Source organism: Mytilus californianus, unplaced genomic scaffold (genome assembly GCF_021869535.1).
Source record: "Mytilus californianus isolate M0D057914Y unplaced genomic scaffold, xbMytCali1.0.p SCAF_25, whole genome shotgun sequence".
Taxonomy (NCBI): domain Eukaryota; kingdom Metazoa; phylum Mollusca; class Bivalvia; order Mytilida; family Mytilidae; genus Mytilus; species Mytilus californianus.
The window spans coordinates 4,119,407-4,142,141 of record NW_026262674.1 but is presented as its reverse complement, the minus strand read 5'-3'; the positions used below and the strand labels follow the sequence as shown (position 1 = coordinate 4,142,141).

The window sequence follows — 22,735 nt, the reverse complement described above, 5'->3', positions numbered from 1 at the left end:
TTTGAAGGCCTCGATGGAACTTGGAGACAAAGAACAGATTTTGGTCTTGTTCTGTGATTGTAGGAATGGGTGTCATTCTTGATTAACCTTACCCCTTCTTTCCCCAGTTCAAAATTGCAGATACTCTGTGCATATGAATTGTAAGCATAAATAACCAACCTATCAAAATTACTTCTTCACTGAATGAAAACAAGAATATGTTATTCATTCAAGATGGCCACCATCAGGGTAATAAAATAAAACACATAATTTGTCAATAACTGACCTTTTTTTATTTGTGATGATATGACTTGAGCATGGATGAACAAACTTCAGGTACAGTGTGAAGTTTCAACTTTGTTCTCAATAGCATTTCATATATACAAAATATATTCATGTCTGGTCCTCAATTGATTTGTTACTTAGAATTTATAAGAAAAAAAAGAATCTGACAATGAAAAACTCCAGATACAAATATGACAGTTGAAATTCCTGATTATTATAGAATTTTACTTATTAAACGGTTAACATTTTACTCCCAGTAAATAACAGTCTAATCTAATAAATTCATTAATAAGATTTCTCAATGAGACAATTTTTTAACAATTATAAAACAAAATCCAAAGAAGTTTTGAGAACATTATTGTTAAAAAAAATCATATATCAATGTTAGGGAAGCTATGAACTGCCAATTAATTAGATGAGGACCATTATAATAATTTAACTAAACTATATGATTATATACAGATGAAATTAAATACATATTGAGTCATTATATTCAAATTTAAGCTTGTGAACTTTTTTCTGAATTTTAAATTCAAATTATAAATTCAAAACTTCATCAAACCATATAAATTATAAACAGTATGACTCATTATATACTTTCACATAACACATTAAAACAATTATGTAAATTTCAACCTTCACTTTGACAAGTTCAAAGGTCAAAAGGTCATAAAATTCTGAGATTTCTTTGTCCTCCAAAAAAAACTAAAACATGTAAAAATAATAAATATTGCACCACTTTAGTAGAAAAAATAACACCACAGAATTCTAAATGAAGATGTGAACAAACCGAATAAATATTCCTGAGAGCGGAATATTATACTACAGAGGTACATAACCACACATTTGGTCAAATAGAAGGGAGGGAAGTGACAACAGATGAAATAGTAAGAGATGTATTGTGCCAGGTAAATTTGGTCCCATTCAAATACAGTTCAAACTCATTAGTTAGCTTACATGTGATCAGAATTTATTTCAATGGTAAACAAAAAAGAAATATTTATAAATTTGAAATAAAACTATTTGTAAGAAGACTTTTATGAGACATTTCAGGAAAGAAAGAATTCTGTGGTGAAATTTTTGACTAGAGACATTGAATTCAAAAGTAATATTGCACTTATACTAAAACTCTGCTAAAAACCCACAACAGTGTGTAAAAAACTTTGTTCTTAAATGGCTCACCACTTATACTAAAACTCGGCTAAAAATCCACAACAGTGTGTAAAAAACTTTGTTCTTAAACGGCTCACTCACAACATATAAAACTGTGACGATCTGCCTTATCTCAATATCACAATGATTGCGATGAAATAACCTCATGTTAATTTCATCCTCAAACATTGTCATATGACATAATACAGATGTCTATCTTTAGATTAAAAAAAAAACGACAGATAGCTGATTGTCTAAAGTCATTATCAGAAATTTAGTACACTTATTTGATTTGTAAAAGTAGTTACAAACTTTAAAAACATTCTGTTTCTATATTAATTTCTATTTTGTATAAAAAAAAAAATGTGTTGAAGACTACAGTCATCATATGATAAAATGTAGTGAAAAAACACTGTTCCATGAAACACATAGTTAACTAGGGTACATTAAATTTTGTAGAGCAACAGTCAGTCTTTACTTATTCTAGAAAATTCTAAAAAGTCACAAAATATTCTTAATGGCATTGTAAAATTTCAAGACTTTTTGCAATAGTTTGTTTTGTGTTGATTCTATGAAATGCCTAAATTAAAAAAAAGAACATTAAAAATGTGTTCATGTGAAATGTAAGGTGGAAAATTTAACATAATTGAAACTTAACTAATGGTTTCCCTGCAGGAAGTTCCCCCGATTAGTGGAGTTTCTCTATGTTGAACTGTCTGAGAAGAATAATACAACAATTGTATGACTGCTGCTCATAAAATATTAAAATGACCTTACATCTAAAGCACTATCTGTGTGGAAATTTAACGACATGCTATTACCATGATTACAATATTGAATTTGTTCATCATTTCATTCACTAACTTTTATACAGAAATTGACTAGTGTTACGTTACAATGATTTAACATGGCAAGGAGTGTGTTTACTCAACTATTGCAACCTGGCCCGATTTCTTTTTATAACAGTGAGACCTCCATAAGGGCTAATCTTACTACGGTTATTTTCAATCCACTTAAACATGTAAAGTCAAATTTTTATCCTATTTTTAACTAAATTTCATTTCTTTGGGATCACAAATAATAATAAACTGCAATCATCCTTATGGAAGCCTCGATAATTTTAAGCTCAAAATATGTTCACAACGATAGTAACAGTTATACCCAAATAACAAAATTTCAACAGTAACAGTTCCTGATCTCAAATAAACTATATGCAATTTAAAAACTGTCAACAAACATAACCTACACACCTTTAAAGTTTAATTTCTTGTGTTTCTGTTAAAAATTTACTACCCACATTCGTTTGGATTATGTCCCCTTGTTTGATACAGAATTAGAATTTAGGGGTGCAGAATAGCAAAACGAATTAAGCAAATAACTTATCAAAAACAAAATTATCCAAGAAAATATGAAACAGATTTGATGCCGATCTTTGAATCTCAACAAAATTGTAATTTTTGGTCTTTTTAAAATGTGTTCTAAAATGAATAACAGAATTAAATATATATATATATATCATATATTTCAATAAAGGTATGAAATTATTATCTTTAAGGAATTTTTACAGCAAAAATAACAAAATAGAAGCTATCTTTAATATTTCTGATGATATAAAACTGTTTCTTTTCAATCATTTACACCACTTGCTTGACAAAACAATGAAATCTTCTCCTAGTCGAAACCATTTGCTTATTCTCTGCAACTTACTGGGGATGTCTTTGCAGGACTTGATTTCAACCAGGTCGTATAAAGTTTTAAACATTTTTGTCAACTTATCAAGCATTTTTTCAACAATATAAAACATCTCAATGATACAGATGATCCATGTCATGGACGCTCTCTAATTCAATGATAATATGATGAATAATAAAATAAATAAGTTTTCAATAAATAATAAACATGACTTCATATTAATAAGGAATGCAAGAGAAATATGTACAAAAATAATTTTTATTCAATGCCCTCTTCAATTTAAAATTAAAATGATAAAATTTAAGCTATTTAATTACCAAACTTTAATTAATAGACACGTATAAAAAAGGTCATGTGATTGAACAACAACATTCAACACTTGGTGTTACCATAGTCACAAAAAATAAATAAATTGACCAGTCATCTTATCTAATACATCCTAAATGCCTTGGTTACCATGACAACAATGAGTGTGTCACGTGACAGACAACAACCAATAGAAAAAGATGTCTCACAAGACTTTAAATAGATAGATACATCTTTACAAATACACAATTTTACTCCATAACAATGAACTGTTTCACAGATTTAACATACCAATATAAAATATATGGAATGTCGTAAGAACTTAATCCATCTAAACTCTGCTTGAAGAGGGCATGAACTTTAACAAAGATTGTAAAATATATAAATATTATCAATTTTTAACATCATAATAAATAAACAAATAGTAATCTCCTCATAAATATTCATAACAATTCTTAAAATAAAAACTTTTTGTCCACCTCTGTAAGCACACAATCTATAAAATGTTTTAATAAATCTTTCCTGCATCATAGTCCTCCACATTTTAAAACATACCATATTTGTTCACTTTTTTAAGTTGGTATAGGGGAAACGTATCATACATAACTGTATACGGTACCTTTTAAAACATACCATATTTGTTCGTGTATAATGCATACTTTTTTAAGTTGGTATAGGGGATACGTATTATACATAACTGTATACGGTACCCTGTATTCAATTTTGAAATTTGGTATGTTTTCTTCTCTCTTTCTTTTCACAATACCACAATGTGCAATACATCTACTTAACTTAACATGAACTGAGTTGTATGTCTATAAATCACCAAGATTGCATGCTTACAGAAGGTATGATAAAAAATCAAACTTTGAATTGTATTCAAATTAATAATTTAAGGTGGGCTAAATGCTAAGATAAATAAATTAAGTATATCTATTCTATGTATTTACAAAACCTACAATGGTGGGATTTCGTTCGTGAAAAATAAGGGTCTATATACAAAATTTGTTCCATCACTAGAAACAAACAGTAACCTTGTGATCAGGCCTCTTCTTAAGTACTCTTGTGCCATTGGGGTCCCATTTGGGTATCTGGAAGAGAAAAGAACTCATTATAAAATATATTTACATAATTTAGACTCATAAACATAATAAAATTCTATGAAGCAGGTGGAAGATGTGCTTAATATGATTAAAGTCCTTGGAAACATGTTTGTTTTCCACTATTTTTCAGCAAACATGTTTAATCAACGAATGCATTATTTATCTGTTCAATTTTCAGGTTAGGAAAACTATTGTCTGAACATGTTTACATTTTTATAAACATTTCAAAGTGTTCACAATAACATTATCAAACAAATGTGAAAGTGACTTAATGTTAAAATCTAGAGTCTTTTCTGGGTAATTTTAGGATGAATGGCTGAAACAAAGTAAGAAATCGTTAAAAGTGTTAATTGGAAATAGGAAATATCTCTTAAAAAATCATGTACTGATACTGAAATGTTCAACAAATAAAAAGTAGGAAAAAAGTATCGATCATAAGAGTTTCAAATAACTTATATTTTGAAAGTTTTAAGAGTGTTAATTTTCTATTAATGATATCAACATGCAAAAATTCACAAAATATGTACAATATCAAAACTTCACAAAATTTATATGAAAAAAATCTAAAAAAAATTGAAAAAATATTGTGACCACAAAGCCGTGAATGAAATAAAATTGGGTGTTATAAAAATGCTCACGTCGACCAACTAAATCTTAGTGATTAGAACATTGAAAAAAAGTTGGAAGACATTTTCTGAATAAATCTGTAATAAGTTTTTTAAACATAATTTGGCACTATATTTGGTGCCGCTAGACAGGTTTTGCTATAAGTAGAAGACATATTACAGATTTAACTCCAATATCTTTTGCAAGATCTAAATATTTATTGCTTAAATCTTCTCTTCTGACAATATTTAACATTCCTTTTAAAATGTTACCCATGAGAAGATTTAAACATTTCATAAAATATTTTAGAAATCATATGTTTTTCAACAATAGCTGACATTACTAGGACTGAATGACACAGAAATAAAACTTTTTACCAGTTTTTAAAAATCATAAAAAAAATTTGAAGACAATTTTACTGTGTTTTATTTAACCCAAATATTGTGTTTTGAGTCTAAAAAAATATTTGTTGGTTTAATTTTTTAAATCTAAAATAGAATTTTATATCTAAAACAGAACCTAATAAGTGAAATCTTAGAAATTGAATTTCATAATAAAATCATTATGTTTGTGTGTGTATCAAAACACAGTCATTCTTTCCTTTTGTGTCCAGCTTTATTGTAAATAACAATCACAGGTCACATGGTCTGATACCGGTCACATTTATAACATGGTAGAAATGATGATTATACAAATAGTTACACAAAAAAATATGTCAAACAAGGGGCCCATCAACTGATATTTTAAAATAAATTGATGTATAAATTGCAATGAAATCTCAATAAATGTCCCTTAGTTTCTGACCAAACATGAAACCCATGAAACTACTTTTATCTAGTATAGAATATACTCTATCAAAAACAATCTTTACCCTTAAATATGATTATCTTTAAAATTCAAACTTGTAGTTTTTCTTACAATTTTACTAAATAAATTAAAACAAAAACAATTTCCAATCTATTTTATTAATATGCAACTTGAGTGAGTAGAAAAAAAAAGTGAATATATATTGCTGTAAAAATATAAAACAACTTGGATCTCCTCTTATATCAATACATCATCAAAATTGGAAAAGTACGGCTGAAAATGGCCAAACAAGGAAAAAATGTCCATGAAAATAAGATGCTTTACAGCATTTCAAAATGTTTATTCTGTTATCAAATTTTTGACTGACGATATATAATGGAAAGGAAAGTCCTTATAATTATACTGGACAAACTATGGTCTCACAAATAAAAAAAAAGATGAAGCAGTGCTTCTTTTTATATCATCATCTCTCTACCATGTTCTAAAACATGTGACTTGTCAAATTCAGATCATGTGACTTCTGACAGTAAAATAATCTTGAACACCATACACATGTATAATTGGATTAATACCAAGAAGCAACAAGTTTCACCAGATATACTACACGAAAGATTCATCTAACACCTTTTACAACCGACCAACACCGTTCACCGACTTACACATTTTTCTATTACTATCCTGTAACCCCTACATGTCCTGAAGTTTTGGACTTGTCCAGTTGTGCTACAGAATAGGGGAATATCATGTGATCAAATGTTACCACACAAGAATAATACCTTCTTTTTTTTTTTAGAATAAACTGAATTGAATAATACCTTCTTTTTTTTTTTTTAGAAATAACTGAATTGAATTATACCTTCTTTTTTTTTTAGCATAAACTGAATTGAATACATATAGTACTTTTATCTTTTAGAATAAACTGAATTGAAAATGGTAGTAACGAAATGAAACAGAAGATTTCATCAATGAAATAACAGAAGACATTTTGCTTTCTTTTTTAGTGATTATCTGAATTTTCTAAATTTCCACACAACTTTAGTTGTGTCTGAACATGTAGGTTGCCATAATTTTTTTTAATTTCTTATCAAGGAAAAAATAAACATGATCATGATGATCGGAACTTTTTATTGCCACAATAAGGGAATAAATTATAAATCTAGAAACCATAATCAATCAGAGTGTTTTTTGCCGATTTTACCCACTTTTCAAGCACTAAATTCTTGTGCTCAAGTTAAAAAATAAATTAACACTGGTTTTCCCTAATTACAATTTTCATACTTAAGCTGATTTTTACGATTAATGCTCCTGAACCAAAAATTCTTTTTAAAAAATATTTAGAATAATTAGTAAACATTTTAAGCCAACACATCCAATATAAACTTACCAAATAAGAACATTGCTGTTTAATATGGTCTGTTAGCATCCTTTGGGCGTTTAAGCTGTACCTTCAAACGTTTCATGCCAATCTGGAATCCGTTCATAGCCTGGATGGCAGCCTGAGCACTAGTGGGATTATCAAAACTGACGAATCCTGAAAAAGCAAATTTAAATGACGAAGTTTTAACACCGATTCCAGTCTGAGTAGATTATATTTCAGAGAAAATTTTCATCTTAAATGAGAAAAAGACTAAGGGAGCTACCATTTAATTTTTATGGGGGGGGGGGGGGGGGGGGGGGCTAGGATGAAATTTGAAAAAAAGGCAGGACAGAAGTTTTGAGTAAAAAAGAAAAGGCAGGATGAGCAAGTTGGCAAAAAAAAATGCAGGATGACAAATTATGTATAAAAAGTCAGGATAAACTAATAAAAAAAAAAGGCAGGACCGAATAAAGTGAAAAATAAAAAGGCAGGACGGAGATTACAATTAAAAAAAAATGCAGGACACAATTTTTAATCCTAGCCCGCCCATAAAAATCAAATGGTAGCTCCCTAACTGTATCATTCACAGAAAACATAATTTGCATATAACAGTGAACCAAATTTAATAGAGTAATTATTATAGTAATTGAAGTTGAAAGAAAAGCCCCAAACATCTGTTTTTAGTTTAATTTTGGATGTAACATGTCTTCTGATTAGCTGAAAGTTTTTTGTTTATCAGCTAATAGTCATAATTTTGGATGTTACACGTCTTCTGATTGGCTGAAAGTTTTTTGTCTATCAGCTAATAGGCATAATTTTGGATGTAACACGTCTCCTGATTGGCTGAATGTTTTTTTGTCTATCAGCTCATTGACATATTTTGGATGTAACATGTCTTCTGATTGGCTGTTAAGACATGAAAATCTTGTTTACTAACAATAGTTGGCTTTCATGAGAAAAGAGATAAAAACAGAAAGTATGCAATTAGAATGGTTTTGAATAGTATTAACTTCTAGGAGTGATCTGCAAATATTCTCTTTCCTGCATCATATCCTTCTCCAACTTTAAAATCAACATGTTATCCCCTCCTCTTGTCAAAAAAAAATCACTTTCTGTTTTCAAACTTTTAAATCAACATCTACTCCCCTCCTAATGTCAAAAACAAGTAAACTCTGGTCTCCCAACTCTATGCCCCTCCCCTTTTCAAAAACAAATTATATCCTGTTTCCAAACTCTATTCCCTTCCCCTTGTCAAAAACAAATCACATCCTATCTCCAATCTTAAAAATAATGAATAAGTAGTTTATTGAAAGATAGCAAGCCATCCTCCACCCACAATCTCCCCCAACACAAAATCTAAACTTAATCCTAACCAACAGATTGCAACCGCCACCCAATCTAAAGTATATCAAATTCCTAGTCCTAACCAACAGATTGCAACCCCCACCCAATCTAAAGTATATCAAATTCCTAGTCCTAAACAACAGACTGCAACCCCCACCCAATCTAAAGTATATCAAATTCCTAGTCCTAACCAACAGAATGCAACCCCCACCCAATCTAAAGTATATCAAATTCCTAATCCTAACCAACAGATTACAACCCCCACCCAATCTAAAGTATATCAAATTCCTAATCCTAACCAACAGATTACAACCCCCACCCAATCTAAAGTATATCAAATTCCTAGTCCTAACCAACAGACTGCAACCCCCACCCAATCTAAAGTATATCAAATTCCTAATCCTAACCAACAGATTACAACCCCCACCCAATCTAAAGTATATCAAATTCCTAATCTGTACCAACAGATTGCAACCCCCACCCAATCTAAAGTATATCAAATTCCTAATCCTAACCAACAGATTACAACCCCCATCCAATCTAAAGTATATCAAATTCCTTATCCTAACCAACAGATTACAACCCCACCCAATCTAAAGTATATCAAATTCCTAATCCTAACCAACAGATTACAACCCCCATCCAATCTAAAGTATATCAAATTCCTTATCCTTACCAACAGATTACAACCCCCACCCAATCTAAAGTATATCAAATTCCTAATCCTAACCAACAGATTACAACCCCCATCCAATCTAAAGTATATCAAATTCCTAATCCTAACCAACAGATTACAACCCCCACCCAATCTAAAGTATATCAAATTCCTAGTCCTAAACAACAGACTGCAACCCCCACCCAATCTAAAGTATATCAAATTCCTAGTCCTAACCAACAGAATGCAACCCCCACCCAATCTTAAGTATATCAACAATCAACAACAACCCCCCCCCCCCCCCCCCCCCCCCATCCAATCTAAAGTATATTAAATTCCTAATCCTTACCAAAGCATTTGCTTTGATTAGTAGCACGGTCAACATAAACTTTAGCACTAATAACAGTTCCAAACGGCATGAACATCTGAGCCAGCTCTGCGTCTCCGAACTCCTGTGGCAGGTGATAGATGAACAAGTTACACCCCTCTGGACCTGTAAGTATAACTGTTGGGTATATACAGAATTAAAACGGGCTCACAACAGAGTCAAAAATACTACAGTATAGACAACATAGGTATCACTTGTCTTATAAACCTAGCTATACCCACCGTGCCAGACCCTCGTGTGTAGTCATGGTGATGAAACACCCTCCACCTGAAGGTTAGGTAAGTATGGTTGTTAAATGTTGAAAAAGGGACAACTTTATCATATTGATAGATAAACAAATATTAAATTATTGAATACCGTACATAAAAGTTGTTTTTTTGAAATTTATATTATTTTTTTATTGTAAAAAGCTTTATTCAGAAGGTAAAATGATTTTTTTAAATTGAAAAGTATATGCAGAAACAGTTTTAGCTGATTTAATCTGCCATGGTCCTTTAGGAATTTTTATGCAAGAAATCATTTTTAACAGTTCTGTGAGATGACAACACGGTCACACTCGTAAATCATTCAATCAATCGGAATATCAATTACGACCTTTGGTCTTCAAAATATGTAGTGAAAAAATCCAAATAATTTGTTTAAAAAATGGAATCTTGTATTATAGGGCCACTAAAATTCGCAAGGCTTATAAGACTGCAGTGAAACCTAATTATAACAAGAACTGTTTCAAAATATGAAAATCTGACCATACTTTGTAACAGTCCTTGTATCAAAAATGCAAATACTGTACAACAATCTTGAAAGACTCCATTACGACAATTAGAAGTTAGTGTTAGTTACGCGAATACGACAACTAGAAGTTAGTGTTAGTTACTTGAATATGACAACTAAAAGTTAGTACGGGTAAATTGTTAATTTCTACACGAGTTAAATTAGTTTTATTAAGTGTTCTTTCTCAAAAAATTATTACTTTATAGTTAGTTTTCAATAATATCATAGTTCTTGTATAACCCTGCTTCATACTGAAATATCTAAAATGAGGCTTAATTCTCTCTTCACAAAATAATTTTTTTTTGTGTGTGAATTACATAACTACATGTACTTAATAAATTGGCATTTGACTTTTGTAACTGATAAATAAACAGATAGTCCTCTTAAAACTGAGAAAATATCTGTGGTTTCTTTCATTTTACCAATTATGTCTCTGAACTAAATTTGTTCTAAATCATTTTTCAAATGACAGTTTTACAAATTAAATTTCTTCTTCTTTCTGAAACCAAGTTAGTGTTGTGTTACTGTGGTGTTAGTATAATAGTTACAGAGTAGAGACATTGACATGCACAAACCCACACTGATACATTAGCACCATTATAACAAAATTCAATTACAACAAGTATACATCCAGTTCATTGTGACATCTAACTCTGTTTTCATTACAAATTCTAACAAATGACAATTTAATGATGATGTAAAGAAATTTCCTCAGCCTAAATCTTATATTTCTGTCATAGAATATTAAGTTTCTACATTCATTATCAAACTTTCATTCATTTTTTTTTCTCAAGAAAATAGAATATTTGAATACTGGCTAATTTACTGTTAAAGGGGAATAACTAAAATATTTCAAATCTTTTGGAAAGAGTATTAGTGCTGTCAATAATTCTCCCTTATTCTCAATCAATTTCAAAATGACTAAAAAAAATATTATTTTTGCAATTGTTGATGATCAAGGGGAGATAATTCACAATAAAAAAATGGCTTACCTTCCTTCTGAGCCGTAGGTAATAATGCGGCTTGTGCTGCAAGTGTTTGCTGAATTGCTCCAAAAGCTGGGTAAGCTGAAATATTTATACCAATTACAACAAGGAATTATTTGAATCTGGAATAATTTTGAATTCTGGAAAATTGATTAGAAATGTATGAGGAAAAACTAACCCAACTAAATAGGGTTAGCCATGCGGGCATGGCTAAGGTTAATTTTACTTTCACTATCATTTCAGTATGAACTAACTAACCCCCCTTAGCCATGCGCGCATGGCTAACCCTATTTAGTCGGGTTAGTTTTCATCATAAATTTCTCATTAATTTTCCAGAATTCAAAATTATTCCAGATTCAAATAATTCCTTGTTTTACAGGCAAAGCAGATTTTTTTATAGAAAGAAAAACAACAACTTATAAAAACTGTTTTGAAGTATGACAGTTTAATTTCTGAACTAATGAAATAATTAGTTAAACAACCCTTCGCATGTCCATGTGCAAAGTCAGGCACCTCATCTGTTTTGTTTATACCTAAATGATTTTTGTCTTTTGGAAAATTTTGGCAACACTTTTAAGTTCTGTATGCTGTCTTTTGATCCTTTTTCATTTTTTGTCATGGCATTGTCAGTTAGTTTTCGACTTATGAGTTTGAATATCCTTTTGGTACCTTTCGCCTCTCTTTTAAAGATGCTGTTTTTTCACAATATTTTTTGAAACAGAACAGTTTTTAGCTAGACACTGAAAGAGTGTACTGTTGAAGACAATGTTTACCTCTTGATGTATTTTTGTTTTTCTGTGTTGTTTGGTTGCTGTGTCATTGACATAAGGGCTATTCCATTAAAATGTATGGGGGAGGGTAGGAAGGGAAGTTTAATTATTGAATGTGGGTCATGGGTCTTTTTTCAGTATGCATCTATTACCATTATGCAAAATTATCTAAAAAATGGTTCCTACCCTCCCACATACATTTTAATGGAATAGCCCTAAATCTAAAATCTCTGTTCATCCATTTCATGTATAATTTCTTTTCAAAAGGCTTGTACACAAGACTTTGGCAAACTATAAAATAAAATATATCGTGGAAAATATCATTTTTCCTTAGTCCACGATAAGTATATTTATTCACTCAATTTTGTAGACACTAGTTGTTCCCTGATTCATACTTAACTGAAAACCAGTTAACCTAGAGAAGAAACTTACCAATTCCTGGATAAGCTTGGACAGCATATGCCTGGATTGGGTCACCATTGGCTACTTGGGCTGCAACAGGTAGAGAAATGTTACGTGCTAGAAAATAAAAGGTTAGTCCAAGCTGTTAGCACATGCAAAAATAACTAAAGAGGGTTAGAAAAGCTAAAAATAACTACATGTATAAACTTAGCAACAGCTAACCAATGTTGTCAATCATAAGTTACTAGATTAGTAAAAGTAATATCTATATTGAAATAAAAATAAAATTAGTAGCGTGGTTAGTATCAATTAAATAATAAGCTGAATAAATAATAATAATAATAATAATAATAATAAATAGAATAAGAATGTTATGTTTCATACAGATTTCAAATGTGATTAAAATAGAAGAAATTTTAGAAAAAAAGATTTAGAATTTAAGCAAATTAAAGAAAGCATATCATTTTTCACTAAAAATCTTGACTACTTTAAAATAAATTAATACTCAGGTTATATGTTTGATATATAAGCATGCAAGCTAAAGACTATATTATACACAAATAAAGCAAAAAAAAGCAAACTTTGTTCACTGAAATTATTGATGATAAAATTCCCTTAAAGCTGGAGGAATAAGTGTCTTGTAAGCTTTTCAAAAATAATTATCAAAACAGTAATTATAAAGATAGATATTTTAATATACAAGATATTAACAGACACCATAAACAAAGTTTTAACCCAAGAAATATTTGAATTGCTGGTAATTTTCAGTAAACAAACTTAGCAGTGTAATGGATGTTAGTGTAAAAGGAGGCTTGAATTAAATCAATGTAATAAATGAATTTTCAAATGTTCAACAATGGTCTTGAATTCCATTATAACAAACAATAAAGTAAATTTTGAAGTATATTGAAGTATTGCAGTAAACATAAAATTCAAGTATCAAATTATATTTTGTTACTTATTCATTTTCAAGACGAGTAAAATCAGATTCTTTTTTGTTATTTTTTTTTTTTTAATATTTTTTTGAAAAATAATGAAGTGTAAAAGTGAGTTATCTCCCCTATATAACAAGCTGCCATTTTCAATTATATTTTGAGCAATACATACCTGTCAACGTCTGAAAGTGTGAATGCGGGTCATAACCTACATTAAGGAAAAAATGATCAAGTCAATATGTGTTATTACTATGACTTTTATTTGGTTGGAATAGATAGTATGGGCTTGGATCAAGAATTTGAATGAAATAAGCAAATAATGATGCTGGTAAGAATTTTTTTGTGAAACTTTACATTTAAATGTACAATATAACCTGCCATTGTATCTTATGATTACAAATACTGAATATTTTTTTTACTGATTCAAAAATGTCAAACATTTGCTTTATAAGGGGAGGTTACTCAGATAAATTAATTTTACAAAAGAATGCAAGGTAAATTTTTCAATTTTGATATATACTTAATTTGTAGAAAGAAAACAAATACAACATTTGTCAATTTTTAACAACCAAAGCTGGAAAACAAGCTCAGTAACAGATATTTTTTATAATTTTTTGGTAAAAATATAACTACATTTTGGCAAAGGTTGAAAAAAATAGTACCATTTAATGTTTAACCCCCAATACTACCTTAATATTCATTTTTTTTTAATTCAAAACATATGCCTATTTTTTTAATATATTCAAAATGATAATAAAGTTTTTGATTTTTGCATTTTTGATGAAGTTCTTCATACAAATAATCAAACATGCATGAACCAGGGCAAAAGTTTTCATTTTTTATCTATTCTGTGCATTTTCTGCATCTCTTTTTCAAACAATTGATAAAAATATAAAATAAAATGATATTTTATCAACACAGAATTCAAATTATGGAATTTCAAAATGACAGCTTATTATTAAGGGGAGATAATGAATTATCAAGGGGAGATAGTGATTACAACATACCTATGTCAACGAGCTGACACTCACCAGGGTAGTGAGGAATACCGTTAGCATAAATTTCTGGTGTTTGTCCATTAGCCTGTTGCATTTGGAAACCTGCCATTGATGTGGGGGACAAAACACTGGGAGGGGCACCATTTAAGGTAGCAGCACCTGAAGTACAAACATAATGTTAGATTAATTCTTTTTACCATCCAGTGTACTGTAAATTCAGAAATTACTGCGAAGTTTTTATTAATGCGAATAATGCGACTGTGTGAGAATCACAATAATAAGAACTCGCATTTTGAAACATACATCTTTATGGAGATTATCCTGAAATCGCAATAATTAATCTCCCATTTTTGTCCATTCTTCAAAGATCGCAATAATAAACGCACACAATAATTTCTGATTTTACAGTATTTACTCATATGATATATGTAACTATTTAATAAGTAACTGTTAATATTGACACCTCTTAAGGCTGCTCTTTTACAACTTAAAAAATATGATCAGAAAATCTATAATAAATGTTTTCAAATAAGTCCCTAAATTAGCAATCTGACTGTTGAAAACATTTATTTCTCTAACAAACTTAACTTAATATCTAAAAGGATTAGAAAATACAAAATAAATTACTAAAATTAAGAGACATGAAAACATCTTTCATAACAATTTTTTCAAAAGAGTATTGAAGTTAACTATTAAAATAAGTGCCTCAGTCAGCATGAAAAAACAGACATACCATTTGAAAGAGCCAGTGTGGCTGTAGTTGGGGTCAGTGCATTGGTAGAAATACCATTGGGTGCGGCCAGCGCCCCAATCTGTGGAATATGACCCAGAGAGGTTACTGGACTGGCCAAGTAAGCTCCTTGTGATGCAGCCATCAGTGCTGCTTGTTGTTGTGGAATCTGAAATGGTAACATTAATCATAAATTGTAGAAAGTCTTGTAACAACAGGGACTCTAACTTACTACAGATTCACCAGGCGTTGGTTCACTCTTGAGTTTAATTAATCATAAATGTTAAAATGTAATAGTATGAATGCTAATAGTAAATTTTTTAATAAAAATTTATAAATATAAAAAAATATAAATTCTTAAATAGTCATGTGAAAGTTCTACAAAATAAAAAAATTTAATAGTACAGTACTATTTTCAGATGTACAAATTTACAAATTTTTGTCGTCTTGAATTTTGTAAAAAAATAGAAATATGCTGAAATGTACGAAAAATATTTATATTAAAGATAATCATGTTCTATATACAGTTTATTTAAAAACACTAATAGAGACATCATATAATGTCTCAAAATTGTTTCAAACTTTTCTTTATCACAAATTTATTGTAAGTTGAGAAAGAATAATACAATACCTGAGCGTACGCTCCGTAAGCACCAAGATTGGAAATTGCAAAAGGGTTCAGCAGACCCAGGGGACCAGTCATCTGCTGCATACGTCTGAGTTGTCTTTCTTTTTCTGTATCGGCAAATTTAACAACTAAACTAGATGATGCACCCTAGATAAATAGAAATATAGTTCAAAGGTTAATCACATCTCCATATAATTCATTTATTTCCTAACCTACATGAATTATAAAAACATACAGTAATTACATGTATGTGTCCTTTTTAAAAGAGTAATTTTCCTGGAATTTCATTTTTTTCAATATCCAAACTGTATAGAATACCATAGTGAAACAAATCATATTATTCTCAAAAGATTCAAATGAACTACTTGAAATTCAAATCACAGTTGTCGGTTACAGCATTATTCTCCAAGAATTGCACAGGAACTTAGTACTCAGAATTTTTCCAATACAAACATAAATTAAATTCATGAAATGATTGTCTATGAATTTTAAATCACCAAAGTTCAATATTTTCACCAACGGAACTGTGTTCAGCATCATTTTTGTACTTTAAAAGACTAAATATCAGTAAATTAACATTCCAAAGATAACTGCCAGAATTTCCTAAAAAAAAACGAGGCTTGTCCACATTGATAACCAATGGATCAATAAAAATGTGTGTAAAATAATCCAACATGTGTAAATTCCTCTTCCAAATATCCATTTATATGTCTCCAAGAACAAAATGATAAAACATATATATATATATATAAACATAAAAATATATTTCAGGAAGAATAATTCCACATTAAGCATATAACTTAATTTTCATTTAAAGAAGCACAACAAAATATTTCTTTAAAAATAAAAACAGTTCTTGATTATCTTGAAAATATACAATAACCCTAACAATGTATATATCACTCCTGATTCTACTTACTGCTGGAAATATTATAAGGCAAAGAAAATACCCATGATGATTTACAATTTTTTTGCATCTTACAAATATTTGCCTCAATTATGTTAATTAATAGATGATGATTTCTGGTTTAAAACCCTCCCCTGTGTTAGCTAATCTAATTATTTCTCCTAATTAGTTTTCATGTTGATGTAAAACATAAATTGCATTCTAGCAATGATAATTTGTGGTTTATGGAGAAGGTTTTCGTGTGCAACATATGCACTTATCTACATTAATATATAATGTTAAAAATCTGTTACAAAACAAAAACAAATTCTAAATTCAATTAAAAAAGGCTATATATACTTTATCAATATAGATCATGTAAGAATAAAATAAACAGAATTTAGTTTGAAAAAAATTTAACATAGCTTTGAAAAAGGTCATTTTATTTAAAGTCATAACAAGCATGCCAAATAAAATTTGAAATAAAAGAAATTATAAAAGAATTTGAAATAAAGAAAATTATATACATTGAAGGTTTGTTTTTTATTGTGTTGAAATTACTATCAAAAATAATGCCTACAGTTTTAAATACATGTATTTAACCACCAAGTAAGTTAAAATCGTGGTAAAATATTAAATTCACTTAATATTCCCTAAGTTCATTTACTCAGTTGCTGTGATTCCTCAGAAAAACTAAATATAGTATTACATCTTGAAATAAACATTAAACTAATCCACCAATACTGAAAAGAAAATCTGCTTTCCAAGACTAGCAGATTGTATCAGTAAAAATCAATTTTAACATGACTTTAAGGATGTTGGCTCCTCAGTTTCAAAATAACAAGCTTTATAAAAGACTGTTATAAATTGATAGTATATGAATAATGGAACTTAGAGAACACCTTAAACAGAAGAAAATGTGCAATAATATGACTTTACATACATTGTTTAAACTTACAGGCATAGTCTGACTTCCGTGCAGAGCACTAATGGCTGAATGGGCTTCCGTTGCTGTCGTAAATTTAACAAATGCACAACCTATAATAAAATGTAGATCTTCATTGAACATTTGTCATTTCTGCAGGATTTTTTCACAGAACTTATTTGATTTTATCATAGCCTCTGAAAAGTGTAATGGTCTCCATGAATTTTTTTCACTTTATAGGCTTTAGTATTTAATAGTCCAATTCTCTTAATTTTTACAATAATCCATCAGTTAATTGATCTATAATCCAAAAAACATGTTATCAGACAAGCTGAAGGAGATTTTGATTGATGTCTGTACTTCGAGTCAAATGACTAGTCAGTAACCAACTTCCGAAATTACATTCCCTTTTTCCATATTCAATTCCTTTTTTCCAAATTCCATTCCCTTTTTCTAAATTCCATTCCCTTTATCCGAATTCCACAATAGCCTTTAGAGAGCATTTGTTCACCACGATTTTTCTCTTATAATTTTATCTATTATTCTTATAATTAAGAGATTTGATTTAAAGGTAAAGTAACTTACATTAGCAGGTTTGGCAATTTAAATGATTTTGTCATAAACATATATTACAAGAGATTGGTTACTATGCAAATTCTCATGATATAACACGACCCTGGTTTTTTCATTGATATTGTGTTCAGTACAAATTAAATTCTCATTTTCTCAAAAATTGCAAAAAATATTGAAATAATACCTCAATACCCTATCAAGAAATCATTTAGGATTAATTTTTTTAAAACATCATATAAATACTATCAAAAAGAAAAAAGAAGTAAAGTATCAGTCATACCAATACTAGGTGATTTTATTTATTTATTTGTTCATAAAGTAATTTTCTCAAGATATGTTTTTTTTCAAACCTTTTTTATATCATATCCGGAAAATTCTACACTAAAGTAGAAAAATGATTAAATAGATATACTGTTCCCAGATTAAAAGGAATATGTCTGAAGGTGAAAATATAGTTATTACATTATATGCTATTTCGATAGATTTCAATAAAGGGAGTTGCTAATCTCTTGTATTATAGGTCTCTGATTATGTTATTGTTTATATTAGCTGTAAGAAAATTCAAACATCTAAAAACTCTTTGGAGTTCAATATTAAAGTTTTAAAATAAGACCGAAAAATGTGTAAGAAATGAACACGAGGTTTTATTTATACAGGACATATTATTACCTTTACTGTTACCATTCTGATCTCTCAATATTGTACATTCTTCAATTGTTCCGAATGGCTGGAATAACTGTCTTACATCGTCTTCCGTCTGTTGCTTATTTAACATACCAACAAAAAGTTTTTTATCTTCTGTAAAATAACATTTTCTTCGAATAAAATAATTTGTAATTCACCGCCCACTCAACTTCCTGTTATAAAGAGGATAGAAAAAATGCAGCAGAGACGGAATAACACCGATTTTCCGTTTCAATCACGACAGAGATTTTTTATATTTATATAACAACACAATTTTAATCGATTCCAATCGATCTTCACATATTTATTTAGCATAAAATATTCAGTAGATATTTTCATCAATAAAAGGAAATATAAATGGTCTGATTGTTTTGCAAATCGGTTTTATACCGTCCGCAGTAAAAATTGATTAAACAAGACTGTGTGCGCACTATCATACACTATGGACTAGTGAAGCACCTGTATTAACAATGCAAAGTGGTTGATGATATAAAAATGTAATCAATTTATTGATTAATTTAGCAATTACGCTGTCTTAATGAGGAGATATATACAGAGGCAATCGATAACCACGGAGAACGAATGAATCAGAAGTTGATAAGAAGTAATTGGTTCGTTGGAACTATTCCATTCCTCGAGTTACATTTACTTCAATTCACTTTCTGTGATGAAAGATCTATGACACGACAAATTTCTCATGATGCATTTCACTGATTATATCACAATTCTTCTAAGGTATAATATCCGAAAATTAAAAAGAATGGGTAAAATGTCCGTTAAACTTGACTACTAAGTATTAAAAAAATGAGGAAATGCGGTATGATTGCCAATGAGACAACAATCCAACAGAGTTACAATGAAGTGGTATAGGAAGGAATTATAGGCCACCGTATGGCCTTTAACAATGGTAAAAACCCATTCCGTATAGTCGGCTATCAGTAAGTTACTAATTCAAAAGACTTTAAGTGAGACTAACTTTATGTCTAAGGAATTATCGTACATTAGAATTGTATACTTCTTGCATTTTTTGGCTTGACCAGCTTGTTGTTATTGTAGTAAACAAAACAATAATAATACATATGTTTATAGAGAGAAAGATGTATATTTTGAAAAGTATCTATTAAAAAGCATCTCCATGACAGCAGGTCTGTAACTTTATTGTCTCAGATTGTTAACTGTGATTCATCTTTTTTAAGAAAAAAGTTGACGTTTTACATTAAAGTACATGGAACCCTTAAACTTGCATTACATGATAACATTTAAGATAGTCTAGATTTTGAAATTCATATTAAAGAAACTCAGTGTAAAAACATTAACGGTTCCTATTGTACGGCATCAGATACACATTTCGACAATAAATGAGGGGCCTGATGGGTTATTTTCGTTCTTCGTGATCGACGCATTTTCGCTATCGTGATCCGTTTTTCTTCAGATTTTTTTTTTATATTTTCGTGATCCGTGATCATTGAAATTTATTTTCTGTGAATCGTGATTGACAAAAAAATCAACTCGTGAATTGTGATGAGACCCCCCCATCAGGCCCCTCATAAATGTCTCTTCTGTGATGTAAGAGGTCAAATATTTGATAATCCAAAACTTATTACTAACACGAAGAGCGAATAAACAAACAAAAAAATAATGTAAGATTTATAATAATAAGATTTAATTTCCTATTAGACATGAGAAATTTATCAACGTTTTACTTCGTAAAGTTTTAAGTTTATTTATTTTTTTACATGATTGAAAAAAATATCTCTTTTGTTCAACGCGTTTGCCCATGTTAAACAAATGATTCTTATTTATCTAAAATAGAAAAGAACACAGGTACCCTCAATGTTTTTGACATTTACTGATTTAATGGTTTGGAGACCGTAATTGTGCGTTGTACAAATCAATGACTCATTAGTTTGGATGCAATATTGTCAAACCCAGAAGCATTATAATTTCCGAGTCGGCTTTGGGAATAAGAATTGATCGGGTTCGGAAAAATCAATACGGTTTATTATTCAGTGATGGAATGGTTCCGTTATAAGAGGATCGAAATAGGGGTTATTTTAGTTACCAAGTAAATATTCTTTGATTTTAGTTCTAAATTTGACACATGGATTTAATTTGTTTGTGTATCTAAATTTCGATCCTTTAACAAACTGAGTATACATTTGTCTTTAAGTTTAAGCAAACAAGTGCGTGGGTACAAGCGATATATATATAACATGGTGTTGCAAGTACCAACAATAAACTATCAAAATTATACGCGTAATACTCTCCACCCAATGAAGATACGCAGCGAAGACCTTCGACATACTCTCCACCCAATGAAGATACGCAGCGAAGACCTTCGACATACTCTCCACCCAATGAAGATACGCAGCGAAGACCTTCGACAGTCTTTTAAAATACGTTTCCTCGATATCATAATATCTACTCACTAACTAAAACACGTCTCCTCAAACTTTTGTTAGTCGAGCATACCTACGGTATCACTGCTTTTTCATATTTGCATTTTAATTTCTACATCTGAGCCCATCGTATACCTCTATAAAATAAATGTAACTAGGGCCTCAAGACGACAACGACAGATCCATTAACGATGGTCACGTTGAAATGGACGATCTATGAAGAAATGATTGAGTTAGGGAAGCAAGTGAAAGTCATTATAATCTTAAAGTACCAGCGGATCGATCGACTGGCAACTATTATCGTCAGCCAGATATTGAGATTTCTTTCTTTCCAATAAATCAAAGACTTGTAGAGACAGCATGAAGTATTCTGCTGAGATTAAAGTTCGTTTATACTGAGAATACAAGTTGAATATGTTAATCCCTTTTTCAGGTACAATCGTGGCAGCTTCGATGCCGTGGATAAAAGGGTAGTTGTTTCTAGAATATGGTCAATACTCATATATTTTCAAAGTGTATGTTTCCTCTATATCTTTTCTAACATCTGCCTTTGAAATTTCCAGAACAAAATTGTCTGAAATGCGCTTCTTACACTACACATTAGATTTAAAAAAAAAATGTTTCTCTTTTTTTACATTGCATTGTTTATTAGGTTGCATTTTATAAGACCAAATTTCCATGATGTCTCAGATGATGAAAAATGAAAACAACACGTCTTGAAAATATTTCCACGATACCTTTTGTCCTGTTGGTAACGTGGATACATCAATGACATTAGTATACCATTGAATTTTCGGTATTTACTGTGCATACAGGGTAACACATACAATAACCGTACGTAGCTACTTTGAAGTTATAAAAAGATGCGGTTCATACCTGGCTAATTACGGTATCGTCAAATTGAAATTACAGGGCATATTTGCCGGATCATTCATCAAAAATTCTTTTCTATTTTTACCGCTCGTTTAAAATGAAGCATCTGGTTTCACTAAAAGCAAAAGTAAATTTCTGTTAAACCAGAAACCCCTTGATGTAATGGCAGTTTAATTAAAACTGAATCGCTGGATAAAATAACATTCATTTGCGAGGCCAACTTTTAAGAGAGGTGGCGCACATCCAAATATATCCTTCCAGATTTATAACAAATACCCTTTTCATAAACAAAATCGGCACATCTGCCATGCAAATCATCTGCCAGTAGCTACGAAAACAAAGAACTTAAAATCGAGGTCAAATTTTATCAAAAAAATATTTGAAAAGATTGCTCTCATGTTCTCTTCTAGTTATGTTATGTAATATAAGATAAGGGCGTCTATTGAATAAAAAACCATCTTATATCAAAATTTAACTAGATTTTATAAAAATGTACCAGAC

At 30.0% G+C, this 22,735-nt stretch overlaps 1 protein-coding gene across 9 annotated transcripts in view; it reads right to left on the bottom strand.

Moving 5' to 3' along the window:
• Nucleotides 1-249: 249 nt before the first annotated feature.
• LOC127732569 (CUGBP Elav-like family member 4) overlaps nt 250-22,735 on the bottom strand; it is a 146,681-nt gene continuing 124,195 nt past the window's right edge. For 2 of the 9 annotated variants that reach the window (XM_052241629.1, XM_052241637.1), the window contains 11 exons: nt 18,948-19,076; nt 17,724-17,818; nt 15,898-16,041; nt 15,270-15,435; nt 14,546-14,695; nt 13,711-13,746; nt 12,634-12,720; nt 11,438-11,512; nt 9,636-9,791; nt 7,315-7,461; nt 250-4,505 (listed from right to left, as the gene is read on the bottom strand). In XM_052241629.1, coding sequence (XP_052097589.1) covers nt 7,334-7,461; nt 9,636-9,791; nt 11,438-11,512; nt 12,634-12,720; nt 13,711-13,746; nt 14,546-14,695; nt 15,270-15,435; nt 15,898-16,041; nt 17,724-17,818; nt 18,948-19,076 — 1,166 coding nt within the window. In that variant the 3' untranslated portion in view covers nt 250-4,505; nt 7,315-7,333. Of the gene's footprint in view, nt 4,506-6,589; nt 6,654-7,314; nt 7,462-9,635; nt 9,792-11,437; nt 11,513-12,633; nt 12,721-13,710; nt 13,747-14,545; nt 14,696-15,269; nt 15,436-15,897; nt 16,042-17,723; nt 17,819-18,947; nt 19,077-22,735 lie in introns of all 9 variants that reach the window. The other 7 variants (XR_007996315.1, XM_052241630.1, XM_052241632.1 and 4 more) reach the window with 7 other exon arrangements.